Below are 17,966 nucleotides of genomic sequence, written 5' to 3'. Positions count from 1 at the left end.
GTCAGCGTTACCGCTGGCTACGTCAGCGTTACCGCTGGCTTGAGCTGAAAGCGTGTGGCTGTTTCTAGCCCGGATGAGCGACCTGTCCTTTATTTATTTCTCCCTTTTCAAAGAAATCAGTTTCTCAACCACAGGAAACAAGCTGGCACGATACAGCAAAAGAACTCTTAGAAGGTGGGCGGGGAGGCGACAGGGCCTGACTCTGGCGCTCAGGTGGAGGGTGAGTGAGGCAGGTGCCCATAGGGAGGTGTGGAGTTGTGCCCCCAAGTTATACAGTTGTGGCAGCGATTGGCATAGCAGTAAAACTGGAGAGGCAAAGGGTGTTTTTAATTTAATTTCTACTTTCCAAAAAGTGATTTCCTTTTTCTTCTCTGTAGATGGTTATGGAGCAAGGAGACTGGCTGATTGGGGGAGATCTTCAGGTCTTGGACCGAATTTATTGGAACGATGGTCTCGACCAGTACCGTCTTACTCCTACTGAGCTGAAGCAGAAATTTAAAGACATGAACGCCGGTAAGACAGGGATCTGATTATCTCCTGTGGGGGTACTTGGCGTCTCTGCCGGATGGGAAAGTTCTAGAAGCCTTGTTCCAGTGCTGACTAAAACAGGAGACAGACGGTTGAGTCGAGGTAAATGCAGCAGTGGGATGGGGAAGGAAAGTCAGCTCACCCGACCCAGGGGTGTTCTTAGGCTGACGCTATTGTCATGTATACCTTGGAAGGTAGCTGCTGCCCCAAGTTGGCCTTGTGCTGATTAGGAAGCTAACACATCAGCACCTGTGAGAGAAGCAACTCGCAGAGCTAAGTCATTGTGCTTCGGATTGGAATGTCTCGTCCAAAGGGAATGTGAGTGCAGACATTGTGGAAAACACACTAGTCACGCTTCCTAGCCGTCCCTGCGCAGGGGCTCTGCGTCCTCCTAGGCCGTGACGCAGGGGCTGAGGGCCCATCAATAGATGTAAGCTCGTGGTGGTTGTGTCGACTGAGCCAGTGAACAGATAACAGAGCTGAAGGATAGGCTAGTGGTGATTTCAGAATTCCGGACCGGGGAGAATCACAGCTGGAAGAGACACCAGCCTGTGGGTGCTGGTCTTCACTGTGCTGGGTGGAGTCCCACAGGACAGGGCGCCTACGTCAGGCCTGCAGTTAGAGGACTTGATGGAGGTAGGTATGAGGAGGGTGTTGGGATGCCCCTGCTTTCTGGCCGGTGGCAGAGTCAAGGTGTCCTGTCGGGGTTACAATCACTGTAGGTTAGGGAAAGCTTTTTGGAGCTCAGAAGAGCTGGACACCCCCAGAGCTGTGCCCCGGGCACTGGGTAAGCCCCCGTGCTGTGAATCCATTAGATGGGGCTCAGAAAAGTGAGATGAATGTGGTTGCTTTTCAGGAAACAACTGGCTCCCAAACCTTATGGGTTCCCAGGAAACCCCACTGGTCTCCAAAGGACTCCGGACATCTCAGTCTGGACTGCCTTTTCTCAATGTGTTTAGCCGCTGTGAGGCCCAGAGCCCCTGCATGCCTTCTGCATCTGAGGATCTGCAAGGCTTATCCTTCTTGAGTTTCTCTTCCAGCCCCAGGGTCCAGCTCTTTAACTTGCAGACCTCACGCTTTTTTGAGCTACTTGAGATGCTTGGTTGGGTCTTGTTTGCAGCCAGCAGCATCCGATAACTTAGTGTGTGGCGATTGCTCCGTTTCTGTGGAGACCAGGGCATGTTCAGTGGAGGACTTGCCAAGATCACCTCACTCACTTTCATTTTTTGCCAAATGTTGAATTCATAGCTGGAATTCATGCTAGTAAATTAGTTGCTGGCACGATGGAGGGGTCTTATCAGGGAATCAGTAATAATTGGCCACTTTCATATTACATCTGTTTTATCCTCTCCTGCACCAGGCAAACATTTCATGCCATTGGGATAGCTTGTTGCATAATGAGTTATGGAGCCTTTGTTTAAAGTAGCCCAGAGCCAGTTATTAGCCTCACACCAGACAGCAAAAACCCTGGGGAATTACTTTGTTTACTTTTCCATTTTAGATCAAAGCAAATAGATAACAGACTGGGGGTTACTTTTTAGCTCTTGTTTACTCTTGTAGGAAGTCCTAATCATCAGTCATATGCTGCTGTGTGCATGACAAGGGGAGAAAAGGGAAATGTGCATTTTGTTCCTTTTACCTATAGCTTTTTATTACGCCTCCTTTATCCTTCACTTCAGAAGAAAACGGGTCTCCCCATGGGGGGCTGTTATACTGTGCACAGTAATCTGAACAGTTTTGCTCTTCTAGAACATTCTGTAGCTGGCAGGGTTTGAGGTCTTTATGATCTGCTTCCAGGTGGCAGGTTCTTTGAGCCACTGACTGTTGACTCTCTCTTGGAAAGAAAGAAGGAATTTCAATGAAGCCAAGTGGGGGTCTGTGTTTATGATACAGGGAATGTTGGTGTCCTAACAGGCCACAGAGGCAAAATTGGTGGTCACATGGCTAGTATGTGGTCACACAGTGGCACGTACGTCTGAGAACTGGTGCAGCTGTTGGACTACAGATAGCTTGTGCACCTGCAGCGATATTTTAGGCAGACTGAGGACAAGTGACAGGTAGCTGAGGAGGACATGTGTCCGCAGAGGCCCCGGGCATTTAGTGACTGTATGCTGGGGATGCCTTCTGTGGGTCCCTGTCAGTCAGGTCGAGCCCTCGATAAGGCCTGGAGCATAAATCCAGCAAGGAAGTTGAGGGGCGGGAACCCAGTGGAATGCCGAGGTGTGCAGGATTAACTCTAGGCTGCGTTTCCACCCTGGAAAGGGGCTGGAAGGACTTTGCTTTTGAAGCTGGGGGAGTGGGGTGCTGGGCAGAGCTGGCTGTAGGCTGTTGGCACAGGCAAGTCATAGCACTGAAGTGCATGCTCCCTGGACCAGTGCTGCCCCAGTCTTTCCTCGCCCAGCCTCTGGGTACCCACTAACGTCTCCCACTGCGGAGGCAGAGGGCAGCACCCCCTCTCGCCTCCCCCTGACCCCCAGGCATATCCACTCACACAGGCATGCACATGCATAGGCGCAGACCTACACTCAGAGACATGCACACATGCACATGTCACACATGCATGCACGCGTAAAACACACATGGGCCTGTGCACACACGTTCATGGCAGAGATCAGATACAGGGGAAGGGAGAAGTGACAACAGAGCCCTGCTGGCCACAAGCTGCGTGTTTACTGTGGCTCACCAAAGTGTTGTGGATGTGAGGATGACTGGTCACCACTCTCGCACTTTGGGAATGGCAGTCACTGTTAGGAAGTGACCTAGGACTGTGCACGTCTGTCAAGTGGCCTCTGTCTCTCTGATTCCTTTATTTTTTTCCTCATAAAACATTGTAAGTAAAAAACAGACCAGTGATTTATGAGATCCAGACGGGGGAGCAAGTTCAGACTCCTTCTTAGCTCCAACTCTTAAAAACATCCCACCAAAAACCCACGCACACATGCACTGGCTACTCCCTGATTATTGGCAAAGTGTTGTCAAGTTACTATGGTGTTGATATAGGAGAAATCAGAAATTGCTCTTCTGACAGCTTCGGGGTAGATTAAGGGAGACAGTTAGACTTGAGCAGGGCCAGGAAGAGGAGACTTTTTTTTTTTTTAATATAACAGTTTATTTTTACATCAGAGGAGACATTTTAATGTAAGGGGGCAGAACATCACAGACAGAGCAGACGGCTTTGGGTTTCCGAGTGGGAGTGAGGAAATAACTCTACCTGGAAGACATTTTGGCAGTGAAATGCTTTGTAGGACTGCTAATGTAAACTTGTATTAAGTTGTCTGGCTCGCTGACGTCGTGTTGAATCTCCAGAGTGGAGGTGATCCATTCTTCTGGAAAGATGATCTAGATAGACGAGTTACTACTTGGGGAAATGTATGTGGTGGAGACAGTTGACTCCTGTGCCTGGTTGCACATCCTGTCACGCTACGTGGTGATTGCGCAGAGTCGGAGTTGAGCCCGCTGATGTCTGGAATGTAGCCGTCACCCCTGGGTGTGAAGCCCGAGGGTCCCCTGCTGAGATAGGCCCTGCTCCTGACTCCCGCCCCACCCGCCGACACTCGCTGGGAGTGTGGGTCCCCATGGCAGTGGCCTTGGCCCACAGCTGAACAGTGGGTTCATTTCCTGCTGGGAATGTTCAGAATTGGTTTTCGCATTTGATGTGTTGATTCTTAGAGATGCACGCCTGAAACTTAGGTCCTGTTACAGTGCTGTGTCCTTCAAGAAAAAACACAGAATGCCAGAGAAAATCAAACAGAATGATGGTCTCGCCAAACCCAGGTTTACTTTGCTCTTGGTAGCAGTAGCCCTCTCTCACCCCCCTTTCCTCTGGAAGGTGAATCTCTTAGTGACCTGCTGTTCTGCAACTGGAATTCTCTCTGCAGATGCTGTCTTTGCGTTTCAGTTGCGCAACCCAGTGCACAACGGGCACGCTCTGTTAATGCAGGACACCCACAAGCAACTTCTGGAGCGGGGCTACCGGCGCCCCGTGCTCCTGCTTCACCCTCTCGGGGGCTGGACCAAGGATGACGACGTGCCTCTGATGTGGCGGATGAAGCAGCACGCAGCAGTGCTGGAGGAGGGCGTGCTGAATCCCGAATCTACAGTCGTGGCCATCTTCCCATCTCCCATGATGTACGCCGGGCCGACTGAGGTAGGCGGCTGCGGCGCATGGACACTACTCTTGCGCAGGGGGGGATGTCCCCCTCCTCCCCTCCCAGGTACCCTGATGGCTGAGGAAGCTGAACAGCATTTGGAAGATTAGCAGGGGAAAAAGAATTAGCCGTGTAAGGGGTGCCTGCATAACGCGTTCTGCTGTTTCAGCGGAGGAGACAGGACCCCGAGCTGTCCCTGCAGACGGGGCTGTGGGAGTGTGCGTGGCCAGCTGGCTGCTCCCTTCCAGCTGCTGCCTGTTCAGACCCAGCTCACCCCCGGCTTCTCCCCTTTGTCACCCTCCCCAGGGGACCGATAGTGGCTGCTTCTGAAATTTGGAAGTGCCAGAGCTATTTCAGTAGGAGGAAAAGCGTGGTATCTTGGAAACCTGGCTCATAACCCCCCTCTTCCTCTGATTTTGTGAGGACTGCAGCTGAAGGGAACCTGGAGTAGCCTTTCCTGCTGTGCTTGGGGAAGGGCTCTGGAGTCTATGTAGTGGTCAGAGGGATAGTTGGAGCTCTCTTCATAACTGTGTTTAAAGATGGCTTAGTTAGGCTCTGTTTCAAGGGCAGGATAGGATTTACAAAAATACTTGTGGGACAAATGCGTGAATAAATCCGCCACTGACCTGAAACCGTGAGGGGAACTCCCAGCAGCTCCTTGTCGCGTGTTACTACTGCGTCCCTTCACCCCTGCCTTGAAGGGGGATGAATATATTTAGATTGCTCTGTAGGCAAAGCCTTGTAAAAGGGATCTGAATAATTTCCTAGTACATTTCCTGCGAGGTCTTCCTCCAAACAAGTTCAGAAGGAAATCTGAGTGTGTTGGCTGTCCCTTGGGGTCCACCTGAATGTTTTCACTGGATCTTGGCTGTGGGGTTATACGCTGCACTACCCTCTTCATGCAAGGAAAACAGAACGACTAAGAGCTGAAGATTATAAAATGTGTTCAATTGTAATGTTCACAGAATGTTCCACTCTTATTACACAATATTAAAGTATGTGGCCACTGTGTTTTGGAAACAGTCTAGAGATAAACTGTTTGCCCTGTGGCGGAGCCAGCAGGACCTGCTGCTCCTCCTCAGAGCAGGGTTGCTAGTACTGTAGCTTCCAGACCTGCTCATTGTGTGTCATGGCCTGGCCCAGTGGGCTGTGACCTTTTTTGTTGAATCTGTGTGCTTCCCCGCTGTCGTCTCATTACCTGCCCAGTGGTATCTGTGATAACTGGCCTGTTTCTCTTGCAGGAGTCCTTAGGGTAAGTGTAAGTTGCTTCCCATGTCGCCTGGCTCACAACAGTTCAGGGTAGGTTAACATCAGCCGCTTCAGAGATCGATAGCCAAGTCCTCGGTGCCTCACATGCTGTCCTGGGTCAGGGAGCTTGTCCATCTGTGGAAGAAACCCTAGCGCTTCCATGGTGGCAGAAAGCCTGCTGTCCACCCCCTCGTGGGCCACGCGAGAGCCTGCCTCCTCTGGCTCTGAGTCCTGTGGTGTCAGTAATTTAGAAACAATAGGAAAACAAGCCGTGCAAAGACCGAATGGAAACCACCATTCTTGGGTGCTTGAGCGTGAATCTCTCACACGTGGAACAGATCCCTGACGCCATTCTAGAACATTGCCCCCATAGCAGCTCACAAGATAGGTTTAGTCCGACTTACAGGGGGGTTACGGGAGCTCTGGGAGGCCTAGTGACTTCACTGTGGCCTGGCAAAGGACAGCAGAGCTGGGTGGTCAGTAGCCTGACTGTTGACAGCGGGTTTCATCCCGGAGCTGTTGCCCCTGGGGAAGAGACAGCCTAGAACTGGGTTCTGAGTGTAGCCCATGGGATCGATAGGCCCAGAGGAGGGTACGCAGGGCTCGCGTGAGTAGAGGGAGGCCTGCGGGAGGGACTGCCAGCCTCACGGGAGGGCATGATCCTGCCAACAAAGGGTCAGGGCCAGTCAGCGTGGAGTGCTCCTGTTAAACTGACTCAGCGAAGCTTTTCTACAGCTGGTGGTGAGGTCCTGCAAGGGTGGGCCTGAGCCGCCTAGAGCCAGGCTGAGCAGTGGGGTCCTGGTCAGGTCTTACGGTCACAAGCCGGACTGTGATGCATCTGCTCTTCCTGCAAGGGCTGGCAGCTGCCCGGAAGCCACAGGGGATGGCAGAGGAAACGGCCTTAGGTGCTCTGGGTGCCCACGCTGGTTTCTAGAATGGTGTAAAGAGCATCAGTGTCCTATGTGCCTATACATCCCCACCTGGGGGTTAAGGGGGCTGCTTCTTAACAGAAGCTGTGCAGCTGGTATCCCAGCACATGGCAGTGTCTCACTTCAGTACCTTTACAGAACCTGCTGGAAACTAGTGCACGCCCCATCTTTTAAGCCATTTGGTGTTTCAGCATTCGTGGCTGGCAGCGTCAGACCCATCCGATTAAGGGCATATGAAAGTGATCCTGTGTCTGGCTTACTCGCAGATCTTCAGTCAAGATTCTTTTGTAATTAGAAAAACGCTCATTTGTGTAGCTTTTCCAGTGACATCAGGAAACAGTCTGCCAGTGACGCTTACTTGCCAACTAATAATAACAAAATGAAAACGACTCTTCCTTTAATCATCTTCCGGAGGTCATTTAGAAGGCGCTGGTACCAGATTGCTTCCCTGGACACATGTTCGCTTATCAACAGGGTGTCCCAGAGTTCCTAGCCCGTAGAGATGTTGTGGCTTCATTCCTAAATTCCACTTTAGGGGTGGGGTGGGGTGCGAGGAGATGTGGGAGGAGTCACTTTTCTAATGGTAAAAGGAGTTTTCGCTGTACATTTTCATTTCGGCGAGATTTCCATTGACTGTAGGAAACTGTGTCCCAGCTCCCTAAACATTGCGTCCATTTTTGTAGAGGACAACCTGGGCTTTCTCAGGCTTTAGGGAACAGAGCTGCGAGTCAGATGTGTCTTGGAGTGTGGGTGTGTGCAGATAAGCAGCTGTGTGCTGGCTTTCAGGTGGTTGAAGGGGAATCACCAGTTGTGTTTTGGAGAAACACGTTGCCAGAGGTAGGGGTTTTCCTCTGCTGGGGGAGTTACCCACATGCGGTAGCGGAACTGTGTTGGGGAACAGATGCTCTGAGGCAGGACGGCAGGGACATGTTGCCACTGTGTCCTTCAGTTAGTCCAGGATTCCTACCACCTTCCGGGGAGTAAATCCTGCCATGGTGCCAAGAGTAAATACTTCCAAGAGTCCAGCCAGCTGAGGGGACATGACTTGTTGAGATTTGAGTCTCAGCAGGAACCAGAGCTCCCAAGCCTTGATTATACGTGTATTCTTTTGGGGGTCTTTCACAAGATAGTCTGCAACTCATTTATTTTATTCATGTTTGAGTAGTATGACATCATTCATGGTCTTTTGGGTCCCTGTACTGTGGTGAAATGCAGTTTCGTTTTGTGAGGTAGGGACCCTGTGAATCAGAAGGGGTAAAATTAGAGCTACATTTACTGGATCACGGTGATGGCACATGGTGATTTGGTGATGGGAAGCCCATGGGGATTACAACTGAGATGGAAAAAGGCACAAAAAAATATAAAAATAAGCTATTATATTATTAAAAAAAAGTTAAAGCTACATTTAAGAAATACATTTTCTTTTTTTATTAATTTTTTAAAAATTTATTAATTTATGCATACAGAACTGGGGTACAGGCCACTTAAGTGTACTGTGTCCCAGTGGGCTAGGTACAGACTTTTGTTTCCAGAGTTCATCATGGGATGGATATCAGCCTTCATTTATGACAAGTTCTGAAATGTAATCACGCACAGCATGGTTCATATACTTAAAAACACTGTACTAGGTTTATTTGTACTTTACTGGGAGTAGATTTTGTTCTCACTCCCTCCATACACATTAACTTGACTTAGTAAATATTTCAGTGTGTATGTGCACCAAATCATCTCTTTAAAGCTGTATAATTTTGTCAGTTTTACTCAGTGCTGAAAAAAACAAAAGAGGGTGATTATCATTATCTCAACACCCCTTCTAGTTGTTTCTCGTAGAGAATCAACTATTCGTTGACTTTCTACCTTATAGACTAGATTTTGAACCATACAGAGGTGACAGCTAGTAGTTATGTAAAATACACACATGCACATTCCTACATGTACATGTGAATACACAGCCAGACACATTTATATCCTTAGGTACTTAGGAGAGTATAGGAATTCTGCATCCTGAGGTGATGCAGTTATATTTATGGAGATTTCCTGCTGATAGCGACTGATTGTGTAAGAATGTGCGTTTACTATGCACTCATTGCTTCTGGTCCTGGCCATAATGTCCAGTCACCTAACCTGCAAGCGTTTCTTCCAGGTCCAGTGGCACTGCAGAGCGCGGATGGTTGCAGGCGCCAACTTTTACATAGTTGGACGAGACCCCGCTGGCATGCCTCATCCGGAAACTGGAAAGGATCTTTATGAGCCCACTCATGGGGCCAAAGTGCTGACGATGGCCCCCGGCCTCATCACCCTGGAGATTGTGCCCTTCCGTGTCGCCGCTTATAACAAGAGAAAGAAACGGATGGATTACTATGACTCCGAACAGTAAGTGGCCGTTTTCTGCACAAATTTGGGAAACATGGGAGCTCCCACTCCCTGGGGCCATCATGTCTGTCTCACCTCTTTCCACACTTGTTGCATCAGGCAACACCACACTGACAAACGGGAATTGTGGAACAGGCTACATAATGCAGGATGCTGTTGAAGAGCAAGATCCTGGCCTTTCTATGGGTAGACTAATTAGACTAATCATACAGCATTAATCATGTGAGGAAGTGAAAAAGAAAGGGAGAATTAGAAGAAGCTGGCAAAAGGTGGAACTGTGTATCTGCTGATAGTTTGGTATGCAGAACAGCCCTGACTCTTCTAGTCAAGATTTCAATCTTCTCAATAAGGCTTTCCATTGGTCAGCTTCTCGGGTCCTTCATTATACATCAGTCAGTGCCCCCCCAGGCATTCCTGGTCATACCTTGTGATGCAGACCCTTCCCAGGGTGATTAGCTTTATGCTCTTAATTGATGTGAAAGGTGCCTCATAGGGTTGGGCTCTTAAAATGGAGGCTGGATAAGCCACCTAGGATTAGCAGACCCACACACACCTTTGCTAAGACGGGCTGGGTGATACCTCTTTTCAGAGAAAGGCAAAGCAAGGAAACAAAATCCTCATCTTCCAGGGGAAGGCAGGAGAAATCAAAGGGGAGCTGGTCTGTGGCTTGCGACTCGAGGGGTTCGGTCGTGAAGCCTCTGAGGGCGGTGTTGCGGTTCCATTGTCTTGTGTCTGCTGTCTTTGCTGAGCGCACAGAAATGTGGGGAGGCATGGGGGTGGTCACGCTGCAAAGCAGGGATGTGTCCATGTGGTTGGGGGGGTTTCCTAGCATGTGCACGGTCGTGGTGACAGGCATGGAGAAGTGATGTGGGTACTGCATCACTTCTCTCCCACAGCAGCCCATGAGGTGCCTTGTTGCTTTGTTACAGGTGAGTGGTAAGCTGAGACACAGAGAGATCAAGTAACTTGTATATGGTCGCAGAGTGTAGGTCAGGGCAGCCCAGCGGTGGGACCCTGGTCTGCAGCAGCCCCTGTGCTCTTGACCAGGGAGAGGGCATCGCTCTGTTCTGTGCCCCTAGGAGGAGCCGGAGGATTGGAGTACTGAGAGTGCTCTGTCCCTGTGGCATCAAGCTGTTCCCCTTTCTGCGATGATACGCTCACAGGCGGTACAGGCTTGTATGAGAAAGGCAGGGGTCTCAGGAGTCAGCAGCTCGCTGAGCCACTCCTGCAGAGCCGGCGCATCCCTTTGTCCCCTCAGCTCCAGGGTGAGGACAGCATCACATGGCAGGCCTTTTACATTTCAGTTGGAGCGTGACAGGACTTGTTGCTTGTTTTTTTAGTGCAAACTACAGGGTATGGAATATGGAGCATCTTCCCTTTGTGTGTTGTCAGGGTCTGCTCTCCTGAGGGTCCTGGAGGGGTACAGACAGAAAGCTGCCTGTGCCCCAGCGCCTCTGGCCTCAGAGCTCAGGCCGCTTCCATGAGATGTGATAGCTGAGTGTCTTTAGGAGTAACCTCGACCTGTGTCCTCATTTGTTGTAATGGTGGGGACAAGAACTAGAAAAAGAAACCTTTTAAAAATGAAAATGTGTTTTATTTCTAGAGACATAAAATTTGATGTCATTTAATTTCTTTAAGATAGATATGTCACCTTTTAAGAAATACAACCAGTGACAGTGGAATGTGAGGAATTTGTTGGCTTCTCAAGAATAATTCTGGGGAAAGGCACAGCTATAGAGGCCAGCAGGCTATACAGCATGATGAACCGTAGCTGACATACAGGAAAATACCGTGCGTGTGAATAAGTGGAAGAGGGCCGGTCACACGAGTCACTTGTGTGGTAAATATGAACAAACTCTTCTCCTGTGACCTGTGTGCATGTAAAGGCAGGAGCTGTTCTGGAATTTTAGTTTCTGAAGATCTGAAATGTGGCCCACATTACAGCAGACTTCCAACCACACCATGGGACCAACTTTGCTGGTGGCTGGTAGCTGGTGGCCAGACACCATCCATGTATGTTCATCTTGCTGAGTCAGGGAAGCCAGGCTGGGCAGAGCTGAGCTTTTCTGTTCTGCTTTCCTTGTGTTTCACGACCAAGGTGTCTTTGCGAGTTCAGCTGATTGATCCCAAGCAGGCCCCTCGAATTACACCTGTATGCAGTATTGCTTTAAGTCTCTCTTTTAATCACTCAAACGCTAAATAATTACATCAGTTCTCATATGATTTTCCAGTGATGAACTCTACATTAGTTGCATTGTTACAGGGCAGCCAGAGTGAACTGGGCCACCTGTCTGTGGGGCTTCATCCACAAGCTTAAAATTCAGTTAATACTGCAGGCACAAAAAGGGTCAAAAATGGGTTTATTTACAAAAAGGGGAAGGGAACAGGAAACAACCCAGGGAAAGAGAGCAGGACACAAAGTAACTGGAATATCTTACCAGCTTGGCTGACTGAAAACGCTGAGCCACCTCGTCCAGAGAGCCATTTCCTGAGCAAGTACGAGACCCAGTGGCCACCTATTTATCCTCCAGTGTCCCAGAATTCCTGCTTAGCTCCGCCCTTGGGTCCTCGCAGTTCTCTCTGTGGTACTGCTGGGAATTGTAGTTTCCAGTCACTGGAGTGGGGGGTAGAGTCCAGAAAGCTGGAGTAGGAGGTGGAGTCCACCAGACTGCAGAGTTCCTCTAGGACATCCTTCCCCTTAAAAATGCATGAGTGGTTTATTTTCTTGGCACTTTTTTTGAGTTACTGAATCTGAATAAATTGTAACTTGAGAAGTGTTAAAGCCACCCTTATTTCTATTTTTCATATTTGTGTTCAAATACAATTAACTTGAAGGGGCTGTCATGGAAGGTGATTAAAAATTTCTGGAGGGCAGTGATCTTTGATGTAATGCAAAGGCAGTTATTAATTATGACCACATGAGGTTGTCTTGTGCTTGATTAATGCATGTTATTCAATGCCAGCTTTTATGTAATTAATAATTTTGCAGCTTTTGATTTGAGTAAATACCAGTGTAAGACAAGGCTCTGGGAGAAAAAAACAAACTTTGTGACGATTTTAGGCGAAAAGCTATTGATAGGAATCATACTACACATCATCTATTCACACTTAGTAAGTTGAGTAGGTTCATTGTCACTAAACAGTGACTCAGAGAAACTCCATTCTAGGGCCATAGAGACCTTTATCCCCCTAACCCTGTTCCCATTCAAGTCTTGTCAAGCTGACCACTAAAACGTTTTGTGTGAATTCCTTTCTTTCTGCTCTCATCTTGTTGTTTTTGCCCAATACCCAAGTATTTGTTTTTGCAGGATTGTCTTTTTCCATGAATTTATAAAATGCTTTGTTTTTACAAGCTGTGAAGTTTCTTCTGAAAACTTGTAACTGACTGTGATTGCTTACAATTTCCAACAAGTCTTATCCTGTGTTTTCAGATTTTGCATGTATTTTACGTGGGGAGTTACTATGTGACTGTTAATAGATACAAACTAATTTTAAATGTGTTGTCTTTATTTTACTATATATTTGAGCCATAATTAGGGGAGGAGTGGTATGTCTGTATTAGAAAACCCAATTATATATTTGTTCTTTACCTGTACCTCGTTTTAGGTTAGCATGATAATATGGAAATCAGTGCAGAACTTTCTGGCTTTGTTAAGCCTTATTCACCTGTTACCTGTTTGGATAGAGATTTTTAAAATGAACTTTATGCATTATAAAAATTGTTTTTGGTAATAATTTGATTTTGATCTTGGTAATTTCTTGAACTTATCATAGAAAACCTGATGAGCTAAAAGTTCATGATACTGCTTCGCAGAAGTCACCACCAGTAGCATCTGTGTCTCACTGCAGCCTTCTCACCCCTGGGCCCCTCTCCCATTTTGGTGAAATGGCAGTGGTGTTGAGGTGAAGGGTAGCATCCTGTTGAAAGCCTTCACCCTGCATGTTACTGACACAATTTGCATCCCCACAGAAAGACTTTCAGGAAACTTTTTGCAGAGTATGACATCTATTTACCTAGATGCCCAGGTGTGTGACTGTGGGTTTAAGTTGCACCTGCCATCCCTGTGCAGGCAGGCCATGTAGCGATGGATAGCTCCATCCCCAGGTTATCTCCACAGATAACCAAGAGCGAGGGGAGCAGTGTTGACCAAGAGCCAGAGGTGCATTAGTCTGGTGGCCTGAGTGGCCCAGGACTCTGGTTGGGCCCTGATCTGCTCTAGGTCGGTCACCATGTTTTCAGGAAGACGATGGAGTCAGCAATATGTGTCACAGCCACAGGTGCTCAGGCCTGGGGCCTAAGGGCTGTAGAATCTGCAAAGGAGAGGAAAAGGAAAGTTACCGGTGTGGTAGCTTAACGGTGAGTAACAACATTACTGCCCCTTACTTGCTATTAAAAATTCTCTTAAGACTCAGTGACTTTGCCTTTCCTAAAAAGTTTTCAGTCATGCAGATTTAGTGTAATCTTTTAATTCCTAGTTCTAAAGCAGCAACTGCCAGGGGCTGGGGAGGGGTGGGAGTGATTTTAAGAAGGCTGCCCAGGATCACAGGGCTTGGGAACTGTTCTGATTCTTACCTGAGGGAGATCTGAGAACCTGCTGTGTAAAATTACACAGAACCTGGTAACACCCAAAGGGTGGATAGCAACAGGACTTGCTTCTGTGCTGCCAGCCTGACTGGGGTGCTCTGTAGTGGGAGGCCTCCCTGTCAGCAGCACGTGCATCTCAGTGACCAGTAAAACAATTAAAAATTTTTCCTTAATTCTAGGAGTCATTTTATATATATATATATATATATATATATAAACATAAACGATTTATTTATTCATACAGAACTGAGGTACAGGCCAGAGGTGCAGGGACAGTGAGACAATTCACCAGAGACAGAGTGGGGAGCAGAACAGGCAGGTCAACAAAGTACACTGCTGAGGGGAGCAGAGTGGGTCAGGAGATGTCTGCCGCGCCCTGTGGGTCACCTCTGGCTTTAGCTTAGCGCTGTGCTTTAACCTGCTGCACTACCAGGCAGAGCCCTTCCATACCATTTTTATGTAGTGATGCATTTGAAATAACACTAGCTAGTCCTGTGTTTTCGCCACATTTTCCTCCTTTGAGCTTGTCTACCATAGATAAAAGGAACCAGTAAAGAAAAATTTAAATTTTCTGTAAATTTTAAAGTCATTTCATTAGAATCCAGGTTTTAAAATGTGGAACCATTTTCAAGTCTCTAAAATATGGAATGATTTTCTTTTCTCTCTCTCAGCCATGAAGACTTTGAGTTCATTTCGGGAACGCGAATGCGCAGACTCGCCCGAGAAGGCCAGAAGCCCCCAGAAGGCTTCATGGCGCCCCAGGCCTGGGCCGTGCTGGTGGAGTACTACCGGGCCTTGGAGAAAGCCTGAGCCGCCCGCCCTCGGGGCCGCCCGCCGGCCGCCCAGGCCCAGTGCCCTGCTGCTGGTGGCGTCGCGGCCTCCCCCTCGGGAACGTCCGTGTGCCCTGCCGTAGGCTTTGTGCAGAGCAGTGTGGCCACGGCTGGTTTTAATGTCTCCTTCCCACTCACTGTAGTTCATAATCCTACAGTAGAGTTTTAAAATCATGTCTTTTTATATGGTATTTATGCTTACGCCTCATGGTTGTCCATGCTGGTACAGATGTAACCAGTAGCGTATACTTTGAGTCTCACTTTTCATCCCTTGAAAGAAGAGGGAGAAAGCCCACTAAACGATAAACTTGGCTAGAGTTAGTTTGGGGAATTTTCCAAAATATCTGTAGCATTTTTTTTTTTTTTTTACGTTGAACATCTACATTGCTTTCACGCTTTCTTGTCAGCTGTTGCTCTCTCCCCGCTGTTATAACCTGAAGTATTCTTACGGTCTCTATAAGCCCTGGACGAACTTTCTTTATTCAATAAAATTAATTTTTTGACTTCTTACTTATGTGATACTTTTTACATTGTTTTGTTTATCCAGATTCTTTCCTTCTTGTTAACGATTCTGAGGGAGGAGGGAAACATCAGCCTCTCTGGTGACTGAGATCTAATAGTTCTCCTTCTGTGATTCATGGTTTTTCAAGTTGGAAAATAATACTGCATTGTCAGTCCATCCAAAACCAAGACACACAATATTCTTCAGCAGCTAAGTGGGGGTGTTAGCAGTGGGGAGGGGTGGAGGTGGGGGCAGCTGTATCAAGTGGCTTTTGTAGAATATCTTCAAGCAGAATATTCCAGTGGAGACGCTGATTCCTGAGCTGCAGATATAATGCTGGTTACGATGCCCGCAATTGGGACTTGTCATATTTCTGTGATCAAACCTGGGATGACCTGGCCTTGAAAGTGAAGCACTTTAGAGCGGTGGCAGATGATGCGTGGACACTAGTGCATGGTGTTGTAGACGGCTGGGAGAATAAGACCGAGAGGAAAAGAAACAAGGCGGAATGAAGACAGCGAAAAGAACATGGGGAACAGGAGGGGGATACGAGCAGTGTTCCCTCTTGTGGCTGTGGATGAAACCCTTGTACTGAGGGGCATACAGGGTGTGTGGGTGCTATCTTGGGAAAATTCAGAAGTGACGGCTCCTATCATGGTTTTGGCCCCACATTCCCCAAACCTGCAGGGTGGAGGGGTTCGCAGGCTCTCTCTCCACCCCCAACAGCTCGGTAGCACCCCCAGAAACTACCCCCTGAAATGCTGCCCGTGCAGGAACTGAAGCAAAGGTGCAGAGCCCCAACGGACTGTTTCACGGTGGCGCTGACAGAGGCTGGTGCCCGGGTCCAGGGACCGGGCAGACTCGGGTGGCTCTGTCTAGAATACAGCAGTGGCATGACCCTCACCACATCCTCTGCCACTGTCCTCCCTCCATTCTTGACCAGTCAGCCTAACTTCCCGTTTCCCCCACTAGTTAACCTGTCCAACAGCCTACCCATGAAGTCCTTTGCTGATAAGTTAGTTTGGACTTCTGTCATTTGCTATCAGGAAGTATGACTGTAACGAGTGGCATATAAAAAAAAATTGTATTTCACATAAAAAACTTGGTACTGGTAAAACTGAAGGTGATTTTTACTATCCACAGCATATTTTAAAAGTTATAAGTGGGGGCAAAACATTCAAAAATACTTGGTATTCAGACAAACAACTTAATGTCCTTTCAGAGCTACAAAAATATAAAATCAAGATGGGCACAGGAAGAAGCCAAGAGCAGTAACAGGAGATTGACGTGGTGTTTAAAACTGTCACTGTTCTACCATGTAACTCACTGTCCTTTCCCAGTCCGGCCTCCCCATGGCTCTGGCCCACGGAGAGAAGCTGATGAAAACACCATGTGAGGCCCTGTGCCCATGGGACGGGCTACCCACTGGTGTCCTGGAAAGATGGAGAAGAAAAGCACTGAGGTTTCCACCCGTCCACAGGCTGGTGCGTGGGTCTTTGATCTGCAAATCTGACAGACGTTTTATTTTTCCTCATTCAAATGAGCCCAAACCAGACTTTAAAACTTTCAACCCTTCCCAGACCTCTCCAGTTAAGTGGTCTTGGAAATTTCAGTGCCATTTTTATCTCTCCTCAGTTGGAAAAGTGAATGGAAAAATAATTTCATGTTTAAAGAAAGGAAAAGAAAAAGTGCAATCGCCTTGGCAGAAACAAAGTGTTTGAAGTCTGTTCATTCTCTGGCCCATGAGCATAATCTAGACCCCGTATCTGAGTCTCATTTCCATTCAGGAGGGATCAGTGGTGCCTCTTGGAAGTCCCCGCTCAAATCAAGAAGTCCCCGCTCTATCAAGAAAAATTTGGAAGTCCCGCTGCCCACAGACGGGCATCTGAATATAATTACATCCTGAATATAATTACAGGGAAGTTGTGCAAAAGACATCCTGCCTGCCTAACTGTCTCAGTGGGAGCAAAGGGGCACTGGCCTCCCTGAATCTGTATGAGGACCCAAGGCCCCGAAGGGGTGAGGGACTTAAACAGGAGACGTGGAGGGTGTCTCACGGACTTTCATCTCAGACCCGCACAGCACTCAGCATCTCCAGTGACCCGCCTTTGGTCAGAAAAATAGATGTCAGTGCTGACGCTAACTAGGACCCCCGCCCCTCTGCTTCCAATAGCGCTGGCCTCTCCCATCGGCCAGGAGCCCACAGGCATCTGTTAAGGCCAGCCTCCGGGGTCCCTGACGCACCAGCTCCCCAAGGGGAAACAGCCGCATGGCATGCTTCCGACCTTGTCTGGGTGCCGCGCCCGGCAGCCCTGAAGCCTGCCCGTGTCTGCAGGTGACAGTCCAGCTCAGGGCCGGTGCCTTTGTGTGGTCTCAGGCACAGCTATGCCCTCTCTGCAGGCGCAGAGAGGCAGTCCGGTGTGTCCGGGCCACACACAGCCATGAAAGGATTGTAAGAAAGAAAAGACCAGAAACAACCAGTGTTCACAAAGATGTGGAGAACAAGGAACCCCCATACACTTGGTGGGAAAGTAGACCGCCTGGCCCCTGTGGAAGACAGCATGGAGGGTTTTAAAAGGTCACAAAGATCTAAAGTACAAGCCTGCACGTCCACTCTAGGAAGCTACCGGAAGACACACCAACACTAAATCAAAAGGGGGCCTGCACCGGTCTGCAGCGCTACTGCCAATAGCCAAGTTGTGGAAACAGCTTGAGTGCCTGGGCCAGGGCAGCGTATAGGTGCCCTGGGCAGCGTATGCGTGTGCCCACCTGGTCGGTCCAGGTGTGTGACGGCGGCGGGGCTGTGGGGAAGAAAGGGACATG

General features: G+C 48.5%; 1 protein-coding gene across 1 annotated transcript in view; it reads left to right on the top strand.

Moving 5' to 3' along the window:
• PAPSS1 (3'-phosphoadenosine 5'-phosphosulfate synthase 1) overlaps positions 1–15,151 on the top strand; it is a 38,605-nt gene extending 23,454 nt beyond the window's left edge. Inside the window, exons 9-12 of the mRNA XM_004686602.2 lie at positions 378–513; positions 4,407–4,675; positions 8,997–9,226; positions 14,483–15,151. Of these exons, the coding sequence (XP_004686659.1) occupies positions 378–513; positions 4,407–4,675; positions 8,997–9,226; positions 14,483–14,621 (774 nt within the window). The 3' untranslated portion in view covers positions 14,622–15,151. The remainder of the gene's footprint in view (positions 1–377; positions 514–4,406; positions 4,676–8,996; positions 9,227–14,482) is intronic.
• Positions 15,152–17,966: the final 2,815 nt, after the last annotated feature.

Source organism: Condylura cristata, unplaced genomic scaffold (genome assembly GCF_000260355.1).
Source record: "Condylura cristata isolate star-nosed mole 26May11 unplaced genomic scaffold, ConCri1.0 scaffold00021, whole genome shotgun sequence".
In the NCBI taxonomy this organism is placed as follows: domain Eukaryota; kingdom Metazoa; phylum Chordata; class Mammalia; order Eulipotyphla; family Talpidae; genus Condylura; species Condylura cristata.
This window is presented reverse-complemented; position numbering and strand designations above follow the sequence as displayed.